At 46.3% G+C, this 12,911-nt stretch overlaps 1 protein-coding gene and 1 long non-coding RNA gene across 7 annotated transcripts in view; one reads left to right on the plus strand and one right to left on the minus strand.

Annotated features, from left to right (window-relative positions):
• Nucleotides 1–12,911, plus strand: part of LOC140410244 (uncharacterized) — an 857,189-nt gene that overhangs the window by 649,226 nt on the left and 195,052 nt on the right. The gene's annotated exons all lie outside the window — the stretch shown is intronic.
• Nucleotides 1–12,911, minus strand: part of LOC140410237 (NACHT, LRR and PYD domains-containing protein 3-like) — a 91,611-nt gene that overhangs the window by 35,838 nt on the left and 42,862 nt on the right. For 5 of the 6 annotated variants that reach the window (XM_072498196.1, XM_072498197.1, XM_072498192.1 and 2 more), the window contains exons 5-7: nucleotides 11,677–11,843; nucleotides 4,836–5,007; nucleotides 4,667–4,732 (exon numbers count right to left, since the gene is read on the minus strand). In XM_072498196.1, coding sequence (XP_072354297.1) covers nucleotides 4,667–4,732; nucleotides 4,836–5,007; nucleotides 11,677–11,843 — 405 coding nt within the window. The remainder of the gene's footprint in view (nucleotides 1–4,666; nucleotides 4,733–4,835; nucleotides 5,008–11,676; nucleotides 11,844–12,911) is intronic. The other variant, XM_072498198.1, reaches the window with a different exon arrangement.

A 12,911-nucleotide genomic window follows, 5' to 3' on the forward strand; every position in this document is an offset into this window, starting at 1 on the left:
AACACCTGGAAAGTGGGCCCTTGTGCTTGACATAATGAAAATCTATTCAAAGTTGTGGATCAGGTGAACTCCATGATACACTTTGGTGTTCTCTAAACCCTGGCCCATTATAGTAACTTGGAATATATCTGCAATAGTTTCCTCTAACAGTATGTAATGGAACCTACGAGGGAGCATGCTATCCTAGATCTGGTCCTGTGTAATGAGACAGGAATAATTAATGATATCATAGTTAGGGATCCTCTCGGATCACAGTATGGTTGAATTTAAAGTACAGATGGAGCGTGAGAAGGTAAAATCCAATACCACTGTCATGTGCTTAAACAAAGAAGACTACAATGAGATGAGGGTAGACTGGGAGCAAAGACTTTATCGTGGGACAATTGAGGAACAATGGAGGACTTTCAAAGCGATTTTTCACAGTGCTCAGTAAAAGTATCTAACAGTGAAAAGGAAGGACTGCAGGAAAAGGGATAATCAGCCATGGCTACCTAAGGAAATAAAGGAGGGTATCAAATTGTGAAAGAAAATGCGTACAAAGTGGCAAAGTTTAGTGGGAAACTAGAGGATTGGGAAATTTTCAAGTCAACAGAAAGCCACGAAAAAAAGCTACAAAGTTAAGTAAGACAGATTATGAGACTAAACTAGCTCAGAATATAAAAATAGATAGCAAAGGTTTGTACAGATATATAAAACGAAAAAGAGAGGCTACGATCAACATTGGTCCTTTAGAGGATTCAAAGGGGGATTTAATAATGGGAAATGAGAAAACGGCCGAGACATTGAACAGATATTTGGTGTCAGTCTTCACAGTGGGAGACACAAATAACATGCCAGTAATTGATGGCAAGGAGGCTATGACAGGTGAGGACCTAGAAACGATCATTATCACTGAGGAGATAGTGTTGGGCTAGCTAATGGAGGTAAAGGTAGACAAGTCTCCGGGCCTTGATGGAATGCATCCCAGGTGACAAAAGAGGCCGCGGGGGAAATTGCAAATGCGCTTGTGATAATTTACCAAAATTTGCTTGAATCTGGGGCGGTTCCGGCAGATTGGAAAACAGCAAATGTGACCCCACTGTTTAAAAAGGAGATGGGCAAAAGGCGGGTAACTGTAAGCTGGTTAGCTTACCTTCTGTAGTGGGGAGAATGCTTGACTCGATCATCAAGGAAGAAATAGCAAGACATCTGGATAGAAATTGTCTCATTGGGTAGACACAGCATCGGTTAATGAAAGTCAGGTCATGTTTAACTAATTTACTGGAATTCTTTGAGGAAATTACGAGCGTGGTGGACAACAGTGAACCGATGGATGTGGTGTATCTGGATTTCCAGAAGGCATTCAACAAGGTGCCACACAAAGGCTGCCGCATAAGATAAAGGTGCATGGCGTTGAAGGTAATGAATGAGCATGGATAGAGGATTGGTTAGCTGACAGAAAGCAGAAAGTGGGGATAAATGGGTGTTTTTCTGTTCGTCAATCAGTGACTAGTGGTGTGCCTCAGGGATCAGTGTTGGGTCCGCAATTGTTTACATCTTACATAGATTATCTAGAGTGGGAGACCAATTGTAATGTATCAAAGTTCACAGATGACACCAAGATGAATGATATAGCAAAGTGTACAGAGGACACTGAAAGTCTGCAGAGGGATACAGATAGTTTAAGTGAGTGGGCAAGGGTCTGGCAGATAGAGTCCAATGTTGGTAAATGTTGAGGTCATCCATTTTGGTAGGAGTAACAGCAAAATGGACTATTATTTAAATGGTAAAAATATTACAGCATGCCGCTATGCAGAGGGACCTGGGTGTTCTTCTGCATGAATCGCAAAAGTTGGTTTGCAGATGCAGCAGATAATTAAGAAGGCAAATGGAATTTTGTCCTTCATTGCTAGAGGGATGGAATTTAAAAACAGGGGGGGGGGGGGGGGGATTATGTTGCAGCTGAAGTAGGTGCTGGTGAGGCCACACCTGGAGTAGTGTGTGCAGTTTTGGTCTCCTTACTTGAGAAAGGATGTACTGGCACTGGAGTGGGTGCAGAGGAGATTCACTTGGTTGATTCCGGAGTTGAGAGGATTGGCCTATGAGGAGAAACTGTGACCATACTCATTGGAATTTAGAAGAATGAGGGAGGAATCTTATAAAAGCATAAAATTATGAAGGGAATAGATAGGCTAGAAGCAGGGAGGTTGTTTCCACTGGCGGGTGAAATTAGAACTAGGGGGCATAGCCTCAAATTAAGGGGAAGTAGATTTAGGACTGAGTTGAGGAGGAACTTCTTCACCCAAAGAGTTGTGAATCTGTGGAATTCCCTGCCCAGTAAAGCAGTTGAGGCTACCTCGTTAAATGTTTTTACGGTAAAGGTAGATTTTTGAACAGTAAAGGGTTATGGTGAGCTCACGGGTGAGTGGAGCTGAGTCCACAAAAAGGTCAGCCGTGATCTTATTGAATAGCGGAGCAGGCTCAAGGGGCCACCTACTCCTGCTCCTAGTTCTTATCTTCTGTTCATCCACCACCTCTGTGCTTGTTGATCTAAATTGAATTCCTGCCCCACAGACAATCCCATATCTGTTTAAAAAGTTTAATTATTCTTTACAAATACACAGCCTCGTCACTCCACTGCTTTATCTCCTCCAGCTCTCCAAGAAATCTGTATTCCTGCAATTTGGGTCTCACGCACATTCTCAATTTTCACTGCTCTACCATTGGTGGCTGTATCTGAAGCTTCCCTGGGGTTCCCACTCGAAGCCATTTCAAAAGTTACAGATGAGGCGAAACCTGGAAGCTTTGTGAACAGTGAGGAAAATAGTGTAAAACTCCAATGGGGTACTGACGGGTCGGTGAAATGCTCAGAAAAACGGCAGATGGAACTCAATGCAGAGAGGTGTTTAGTGATTCATTTTGGTAGAAAGAGTAAAGAGAGACAATGTAAAATGAAGGATAAAATTCAAAAGAGGGTTCAGGAGCAGATGGACTGTCAGTATGCATATGTACATGAGACATTGAGGATGGCAGGACAGGTGGAGAGAGCGATTAGTAAACGAAAGTAAACAGTATCCAAGGCTTTATTCATGGGGGTAATGAGTGCAAGAGCACATGAGTTATCATAATCTTGTATAAAACAATGGTTTTGGAGTCTTGCATTCAGTCCTAGGCAACACACTACAATAAAACCGTGAATGCATTCTAGATTGTAAAAAAAGATTCACAAGAATGACCCCGTGATGAGAAACCTCAGTTACATAGACAGTTTGGAAAATTTGGCACTGTTTTCCTTGCAAGCGGGAAAATTAATGGGAAAGATCAAAAATGACAGGGTACTAGACCATAAGACATAGGAGCAGAATTAGGCCACTCAGCCCATCAAGTCTACTCCACCATTCAATCATGGCTGATATTTTTCTAATTCCCATTCTCCTGCCTTCTCCCCATAACCCCTGATCCCCTTATTAATCAAGAACCTATCTTGATTAAAAACAAGAACCTAATAAGGATATTATTAAACTAGAAAGAGTGCAGAAAAGATTTACTGGGATGTTGCCGGGACTTGATGGTTTGAGTTATAAGGAGAGGCTGGATAGACTGGGACTTTTTTCCCTGGAGCGTAGGAGGCTTAGGGGTGATCTTATAGAGGTCTATAAAATAATGAGGGGCATAGATAAGGTAGATAGTCAACATCTTTTCCCAAAGGTAGGGGAGTCTAAAACTAGAGGGCATAGGTTTAAGGTGAGAGGGGAGAGATTCAGAAGGGCCCAGAGGGGCAATTTCTTCACTCAGAGGGTAGTGAGTGTCTGGAATGGGCTGCCAGAGGTAGTAGTAGAGGCGGGTACAATTGTGTCTTTCAAAAAGCATTTAGATGGTTACATGGGTAAGATGGGTATAGAGGGTTATGGGCCAAGTGCGGGCAACTGGGACTAGCTTAATGGTAAAAACTGGGCGGCATGGACTGGTTGGGCCGAAGGGCCTGTTTCCATGCTGTAAACTTCTATGATTCTATGATCTATCTATCTCTGTCTTAAAGACACTCAGTGATTTGGCCTCCACAGCCTTCTACTGATTTCAGATAATTGACAAAAAAAGCAATGGACACTGGAAGAGAAATCTTTTCATGCAGCAAGTGGTTAATTTTTGCCTCTACCAGAAGGTTGTATGATCCTGGAAGATGGCAGGATAGGGGAATAGGAGGCAGATTTGGGAAAAAGTGTTCAGCCATGATGATTAAGCCCTGGGATTGGCTTCTTATGGCATGTTCCTGTTCTTCATTTTGATTTTTTTTTACAAATAATATCTCATGGTGCAGGAAACCCTGAACATCTGGCTCAATGCCCTGCTCTTTACTCTGAACTAGAGTGTCTGTGCACCATGTAGAAAGTTTCTATTAAGATTCACAGCGTAGAAGAATTCTGCATATCTGTATAAGACATCAAAAGAAATTGTGATAGCAGCTGGATTAAGAGAAAAATGTAATGTTAAAATACTTATGGAATATGACAAAAATCATATCATTTAAGTCACAACTTGAATCAATGCTTAGTTGAGGACCAATGACAAATTCTAATCATGTTCAACGCGGTTTCCTAATGTTTGATTTTCTGATTCGCAGAATCTGACAACCTCTCAAAAAATCATTCAGAGTCTCAAAAGTTGTTTTAAATTTCCATTATCTCACCTTTCAGGTTACTGGGTAATTCAGGTAAACCTTCTGTGATGTTCATGTACCCAAAAGGATCAGAACCTGTTTAAAACAATTAACTTCCATTAAATCAAATCTGTATAATATTGCAGTAAAATCTGTTCTGTTTCAATTAGAAATTGAATTCACTATGATTTTACCATACCAAGTTCCTGTATTTCTTTTAGTATTTTATCCAGCTTTGGGACCCCATGACGCATTTTCACAAAGGATTCCCACATCACCCTTCGGGCCCGAGAGCCCTTCTCCATCACCAGATTTAGGAGAAGTTTGGAACTGTCTGCCCGGTTTCCCTTCTCCACCAGCTCAGTGACTTTCTGTAAAGGATAATAATGAATAATGATGAGATGCATAGTGATAGATAAACACTGAGAATGAGAAGGAAAGGTTCTGCTCAGTGATGGGATTTCCCAGTGAGCATGGACCGAAAATTCTCTTCACATCTCCTATTTCAGTCAGTAAAAAAAATGTAATAAACTGAACCACAAATAAAAAAACATATTTTGAGAAGAGCAAGGAATCACTGAGAATCTGCAGTCATTTTAATGTGCTTCTTTTTCTTTGTCCTTCAGTGTCCAACGTGACACCAGATTACTGATTGACAATACAATCCACTTGTTTCTCACCCTTACTTTCTGCAGTCAAGCTTTGTGATTTACTCAGGAATAAAACCGATTCAGGTGGCTGGAAAGAGGATTTTGGTCATGAAATTATTTAAAGAGAAGAAAGGGAATTTTACACTGAGAGCTGGCCAAGGAATTACCACCGACTAATCCAAATATTCATTGTCGATATGTCTGTCAGGCAAATCTACCAATTATAATGGTGAAAAATGCAATCACTCCAATAATCTTTCCTGTCTGTAACTGAAACCGTGGAAACTCAGATACCGGGCTGGATATTCCGCTCTCCGACGCTGAAATCGCGTTCGGCAATGGGGCAGAGAATCCGTTTTGGCGCCAAAATCGAGAGCAAAGCCGGTTTTTGAATTCTCCGGCCCTTGAAAAGCGGTGTAGTCTAGGGGTACGCTGGGCCGATTATCCACGGCCTCAGGCCATTGCCTGAGGCCCGCCCCGCGACGCTACGTCCCCGACCGGCCAAGTTCCCGACGGCGTGGGTTGTGTGTGCTCACACCATTCGTGAACTCGACGTGGCAGCTGCGGACTCAGTCCGGGGTTGCCACAGACGGGGGAGGACCGATCCGCGGGCAGGGGGAGGGGTGGGGGCTTAATTCGGGGCTGGGGACACTGTGGGCGGGCGGTCCGGGGCCCGTGAGCGGCCGAAGGTGGGCACTACTTTGGCGGTCCAGATCCGCGGGCTGAGTACGCCATGGAGCCTGACACGGCGTCTGCAGGCCACCGCCGTGCGCATGCGCAGCCTAGGAACCAAAGTGCTGAGGGCCGTATCGTCAGCTAGAGCTGCGAGCTCTGCGCTGCCTGTCTGCTAGCCCCAGCAAAACGGGGAAGCGGTGGGCGTTTTCACGCCAGCATGAGGACTTTGTCTCCAAAAAGGATAATCCAGTCCATTGTTTTTGCAAATTTACTAGAAAACTGGGTCAGGAAAGGGGAGGTAAACAGATCTCAGGAATGAGTTTCAGAAAGTGGGACACAAGTTAACTGAATACTGTTATGGGCCAGGATTTTAAAACTCCGAAGTGTATGATGGAGTTCACCTGCCCTATAACTTTTTGTTGATTTTGGCTAGAATTAACTTAAGAGCCTTCACTTCAAGTATGATTCAAGTCTTCCTAGACAATTTAATCAAAATAAACTTTATTCTAAGAACTTAGTATCGTTTATATAAACACACAGCAAACATTTTTATCAATTACAAACAAAGATACCCCACAGCTACAGTAATTTATGTATTACACTTAATGAATTCCCCCTTAACTGCTCCAATTCAAAAACAAAATCCCATAAACTAAGAAACCATTTTCAAGGGCGTGGCCCAGCACTCTGCATTCTCACTTGATTAAGACTGGCTTTTCCTGAGATTCTGACCCCGTCTCACCAGCAGGTTTAAACCCTTCCGGAAAGCAAACTATATCTTTTAAGTTACCAAAACAGCAAGCAGCTATAACCAATGGGTTTTTACTGGAACAGATATTTAAACTGAAAATAGAGAGAGACAGACGAAAACACTTCTGTTCTCTGTCTGAGTCCACAGCAGCCAAAAATGTGAAAGCGAAACCAAAAACAGCTCACAGAGCCACAGCCCAGCTCCACTCACACAATGACATCACTGAAGCCATGTGATAAGACAAAAACCTTTCTTAAAGGGACACTCTCATGACAATACCTAGTTACTCTTGGTGGTGTGAAGGAAGGACTGCACAAAAGGCCAGATTAAGAGCAACGGAGAACTTTGGTGGCACAACAGATTTGAGAATGGAGCAGAGTCATTTAGATACAATGATGGAGAGAGTCATTTAGATATATAAATATCCATGCCACATTAACAATAGATACTCCATAGTTACTTTGGAAATGGCCTGCAACAGTCGCGCCATACAACATGGCGTCGGCCACGCGCAGACCCAGCCTGCCAGACGGGGTGTCACCCCCTCACCACCGCCGGACCATCCCCCCACCAGTCCCCCCAGCCCTCGCCGAAGCCCCCCTGGCCATAGGCACGGCTCCCCCCCCTCCCCCCCGACTTTGGCAGCTCAGGGCACAGTCCACAGCCGCCACATCGGGTTCACGAAAACTGAGAGCACAAGTGAACTCGGCCCATCGTGGGCGGATCTTCAGGTAACGCCTGAGGCCGTCCCAACAGCGTGCAGCGTACTCCTCGATGACGTCATTTTGGAGGGGGCAGAGTATCCTAAAACAGGCGCCGCGCCGATTCGGTCGCAAAAAGGGATTCTCCGCCCGATCGCCGATTACGAAATCGCCGTCGGCAAGCAGAGAATCCCGCCCAGTCTCAATATTAGTTTTACCAAATTCACGTTCACTCGTTCAAATCCTGACCTTGTATAGGAAATTAAACTTAAAACTTCCACTTCAGACTTCCGGTGGCGGCCATGTTGTGAGTGGTCGCTCATTTGGCGGCTTGAGGTTGTTTTTTTGGACCTTTTCCCCGTTTGTAGGGTGGATCTTTTGCAAAAAGGTGCAGGGGTGACAGAGAAAAATTGAACTCCACTGGTGGGGCTGGAGGATGGATCCACGGACCAGAAGTGGGTCGAGAAGGGAGCAGTTGGAGCAAGAGAATCTTCGTGCGACCCAGGTCAAAATGGCGGAGGGTAAAGGGTCGAGTTCATATCGATCTGAGTGCACAGGGAGAAGGAGGAGCAGGCAGAGATGGCAAGGCTGATGGACGAGATTCGGCGGGTGGACAGGAGATATTCGGAGGCCCCGGAGGCAGCATTGTTAAAGGAGTGGCAGAAGCTTCAGATGGAGTTTGGGCTGGTGTTCACAAAGAAGGCGAAGGGCCAGAGAGGCAGTGTATCAGTACGGGAAAAAAGGCTAGTAAGATGCAAGCCCACCAACTCAGGAAGCAGGAGGTGGCGAGGGAGATGAAAAAAAATGAAAAATGAAATGAAAATTGCTTATTGTCACAAGTAGGCTTCATGAAAGTTACTTTGAAAAGCCCCTAGTCACCACATTCCGGCGACTGTTCAGGGAGGCTGGTGCGGGAATTGAACCGTGCAGCTGGCCTGCCTTGGTCTGCTTTAAAAGCCAGCTATTTAGCCCTGTGCTAAACCAGCCCCTAATCAGAAGGTGATGGATGGTAAAGGTGGAATGGTATTGGACCTGGTGGGGGTAAATGAGAAGTTTTACAGGAGGCTTCGTAAATCGGAGACCCAGCCTGGGGGGGGGGGGGGGGGGCAGTGCCAATGTGGAAGAGGACCTGGTAGAGGGGGTGGGAGCACCCATTTGGCTGGTGGAAGTGATGAAGGGTATGGGGGCAATGCAGGCAGAGAAGGCCCGAGGCCCAGATGGTTTTCCAGTAGAATTTTATAGAATGTTTTTGGGTGACCTGGGGGCCCTGCTGGCAAGGGCATTCAATGAGGCGCGGGAGAAGTGGGAGCAACTCCCCCCCCCAACGTTATCACATGTCTCAATATCTTTATTTTGAATAAGGATAAGGATCTGAAGCAGTGTGGGTTCTACCACCCGATATCACTGATGAAAGTAGGCGCCAAGTTGTTGGCAAAGATCTTGGCCTTGCGGATTGAGGACTGTGTGCCGGGGGTGATAGGGGAAGACCAGACGGGGTATGTAAAGGGGAGGCACCTGTCGGCTAAGGTTAGACATCTGTTGAACGCTATAATGATGCCCTCGGGGGGACGGAATGTGGAGGTGGCGGTCGCTTTGGACGCGGAGAAGGCCTTTGATCAGGTAGAATGGGAATATTTGAGGGAGGTTCTGGGGCAGATTGGGTTCAGGCAGGGGTTTGTGGACTGGGTCCTGTTGTTGTATCAGGCGCATCAGGCATGTGTAAGGACGAACCAGGTGAGTGTGGGTATTTTAGGTTGCATTTTGAACGAGGCAGGGCTGCCCACTTCCCCATTGCTCTTTGCCTTGGAGATAGAGCCACTGGCAATGGCGCTTAGAGCAACAAGGGGTTGGCAGGGGGAGCGTGGAGCATCGGGTCTCATTATATGCGGACGACCCTGCTACTCTACACATCGGACCCATTGGAAGGTATTGGAGGTACCATGGCCATTTTGGTGGAATTCGGCCGGTTTTTTTGGTATAAGTTAAACATGGGTAAGAGTGAGGTCTTTCCGATCAGGACAGGAGAGGAGGTTGGGCAAGCTGCCGTTTAAGGTAGTGGGGGCGAGTTTCAGGTATCTGGGTATCCAGGTGGCGGGGGATGGAAGCAATTACATAAATTGAATTTGGCCCGGTTGGTGGAGCAAATGAAGATGGATTTTAAGACGGCGGAGCAGGTGCAGTCCGTGAAGATCTCAGTACTCCCGAGGTTTCTATTCAGGTTTCAGAACCTTCCGATTTTTATTTCAAAGGCCTTCTTCAGTAAGATCAATGCATTGTGCTCGGGGTTTGAGTGGGTGGGGAAAGCCCCACGGATGAAAACAGTGCTGTTGGAGTGGGGACGTGGAGTGGGGGGGGCAGCGGGCTAATCTTGCCGAACGTAATGAACTATGACTGGGCAGCAAATCCAGCCATGGTAAGGAAGTGGGTAGTGGGGGAGGGGTCGGTATGGGAGCTGATAGAGGCAGCATCGTGTAACAGCACTAGCTTGGGAGCACTGTTGACAGTGCCTCTGTTGTTCTCACCGGCCAGGTATTCCACAAGTCCCGTAGTGGTGGCGGCAGCACCTGAGCCTGGAGCGGGCCAAGGTTTGGGCTCCGATTTGTGGGAATCACAGGTTTGTTCCGGGAGGCTGGACGCGGGGATTGAGCGGTTTGATGACCTGTTTGTGGAGGCAACATTTCGAGCTTAATGGGGTTGGCATAGAAGTATGAACTGCCCAGCGGGAATGGGTTCCAGTACTTCCAGGTTCGGGATTATGTGAGGAAACAGGTGCCATCCTTTCCTGACCTGCCGCCCCCGGGGTTGCAGCACAAAGTGGTGTCAAAACAGGGGTTGGTGAGGGCAGGGTGTCGGAGATTTACAAAGAATTAATGGACTGGGAGGGCGCCCCAATAGGAGAAGTTAAGCAGAAGTGTGAGGAAGAGCTGGGGAGGGTGCTGGAGGCTGGGTTATGGGAGGAGGCTCGAAGAAGGGTGAATGCATCCTCTTCATGCACTAGGTTTGGCCTCATTCAATTTAAAGTAGTCAACAGGGCGCATATGATAGCAGTGGTTAGCACTGTAGCTTCACAGCGCCAGGGTCCCAGGTTCGATTCCCAGCTTGGGTCACTGTCTGTGTGGAGTCTGCACGTTCTCCCCGGTGTCTTCGCGGGTTTCCTCTGGGTGCTCCGGTTTCCTCCCACAAGTCCCAAAAGATGTGCTGTTAGGCAATTTGGGCATTCTGAATTCTCCCTCCGTATACCCGAACAGGCGCCGGAATGTGGCGACTAGGGGATTTTCACAGTAACGTCATTGCAGTGTTAATATAAGCCTACTTGTGAAAATAATACATTGTTATATTCTCTGGTGGTTCCATTGTGGGAAAGGACATTACCATGAGTAGTAACTGAGGAGTCAGGGAAGTTGCTGGATGGTCTTACAGTAAGGATCATTCCTCGGTCAGGTTTGTTTGATGAGTCTGTGGGATGAGTTCTGTCAAATTTGTTACAAGACAACAAATGTTAATGAGGACTCAGCAGGGTTGACTGGGCTGTGTGGCTGAATCCAATGCGAGGTGGTCTTCCTGGTTTTATTCTTGTGACTCGCTTTTGTAGCTGTTTTAATGTGGTTTTCTAGGCCAATTCAAAGGGCAGTGGAGAGTCAGCTATGGGCAAGATTTTCTAACCCTTCCTGTCGGTGGGATCTTCCGGTGTTGCCAAAATCACCTGCCCCATGTTAGGTTCCCTGGAGGCTGTGCGGGTGAGCCATACAAAATACCGTAGACTTCAGCAGGAGTGAGGATGGAGGGTTTCTTCCCCTATATGAACCAGTTGGGTTTGGACGGCAATCCAATACGATTTAACTAACTGAATGCAAAATCACAAACTGCCACAGTGAGATCTAAGCTCAGGTTTCTGGATTTTGAATACGGATCTCGAGGTTGCTGATCAAATAACAATCACTATGCTGCGGAACCTGGACGTAGCCAGTATTGCATGCTTGAAAGAACTGGTGTGGATCTACGGTTCCCAAAGTTCTCCACCTCTCAGGCTTTGCTCACCATGGCTGACAAGAGGCCTTGAATTTCAGCCAGAGTCTGGTGTAGACTAATTCCTTGTGATCGATTAGTCAACAGCTAACTCCATTGCCAGTGCAGCATGCGATTGCCGGATGATGGACGATGGTCGAGACAGAACTTGTGTCGTTTATAATCCTTTGTGAAAATATCCTGCATGTTCTGTAATGTTTAAATAATCCAAACTAATTCTGTGTCCCTCCCACTTACCCGATGTTCTTGTCCATTGAAAATCCTCTCGTATGTTAACAATGAGCTGAGTCCATCCACCCCTTCCTTAATCGCCTGTTCTAGTCTGTCCCGGTAGAATTGTGTCAACTGGAACAGCTGGAAATCATCGCACTTTGTCAAGAACTCAGTGAGTATGGGGTTTAGATCTGCAAATAAAAATGAAAAAAAAAAAAAAAAAATTCATCAAGTTTCTATCCTCCTGTGAGCCACATTTTTAAACAACTTCTGAAACATAAAGTGAAAGTGATCGTAGATTTGTGAACCAAATCCATATTCGCACCTTTGCCCAAAATTCCTTAATAACATGGCTTCTAAGATTTCAGATTTAAAATCTTTTTTGGCATGTGGCGGTCACTGCCAATGCCAGCGTTCGTTGTCCATGTGTATTTGCCCTTGAGAAGATGGTGGTGAGCCACCTTTTCTAATTGCTGCAACGCAGCTGGTGCAGGTATACCCACAGTGCTGTTGGCCATGGTGTTTCAGCTTTTTGGCCCAGAAACAGCGGCGCCGTTCTATGTCAGGATGGTATGTAGCTCCGAGGGGCACTTCCAAATGGTGGCATTCGTATGTATCTGCTGCCCTGATCCTTGTAGGTAGCGGAGGTCATGGTGTCTGGAAGGCGCTATTGAAGGAGCCTTCCTGAGTTGCCGCAGTGCATCCTGCAGATGGTGCATATTGCTGCCTCAGTGGTTTGGTGGTGGAAGGTGACTGTTAAGGTGGTGGATAAGTGCCTGTCAAGGAGCTACTTTGTTCTGGATGGTGTAGAGCTTCACTGGAATCAGTCAGTGAGAATATTCCATCACGCTCCAGAATTGTGTCTTGTTGATGGTGGGTAGATTGTGGGCAGCCAGGAGGTGAGGTTCCCATCAGAATTCCAAGCCACCTACCTGCTCTTGTAGCCACAGTATTTACACAGCTAGTCCAGTTCAGTTTCTGAGCAACGATAATGCTTGGGGTTTTGATGGTGGGGGATTCAGTGAATCTAATGCCATTGAATGTCAAGAGGCGAAGGTGAGATTCAGTCTTGTTGGAGATGGTGATTTCCTGGCACCTGTGTGGCAAAAACGTAACTTTCCATTTGATTAGTTGGCCACTCTTGGAGGTGGGCATCCTTCCAGTGATGAATTAAGTCTCACCCTGAGCCAATGAGTGCCTCCACAGCCGTTCATTTGCCTCGAGGGTTCCCAGCCACATGGAGGCATGCTCCAAATTTT

Source organism: Scyliorhinus torazame, chromosome 4 (genome assembly GCF_047496885.1).
Source record: "Scyliorhinus torazame isolate Kashiwa2021f chromosome 4, sScyTor2.1, whole genome shotgun sequence".
Lineage (NCBI taxonomy): Eukaryota > Metazoa > Chordata > Chondrichthyes > Carcharhiniformes > Scyliorhinidae > Scyliorhinus > Scyliorhinus torazame.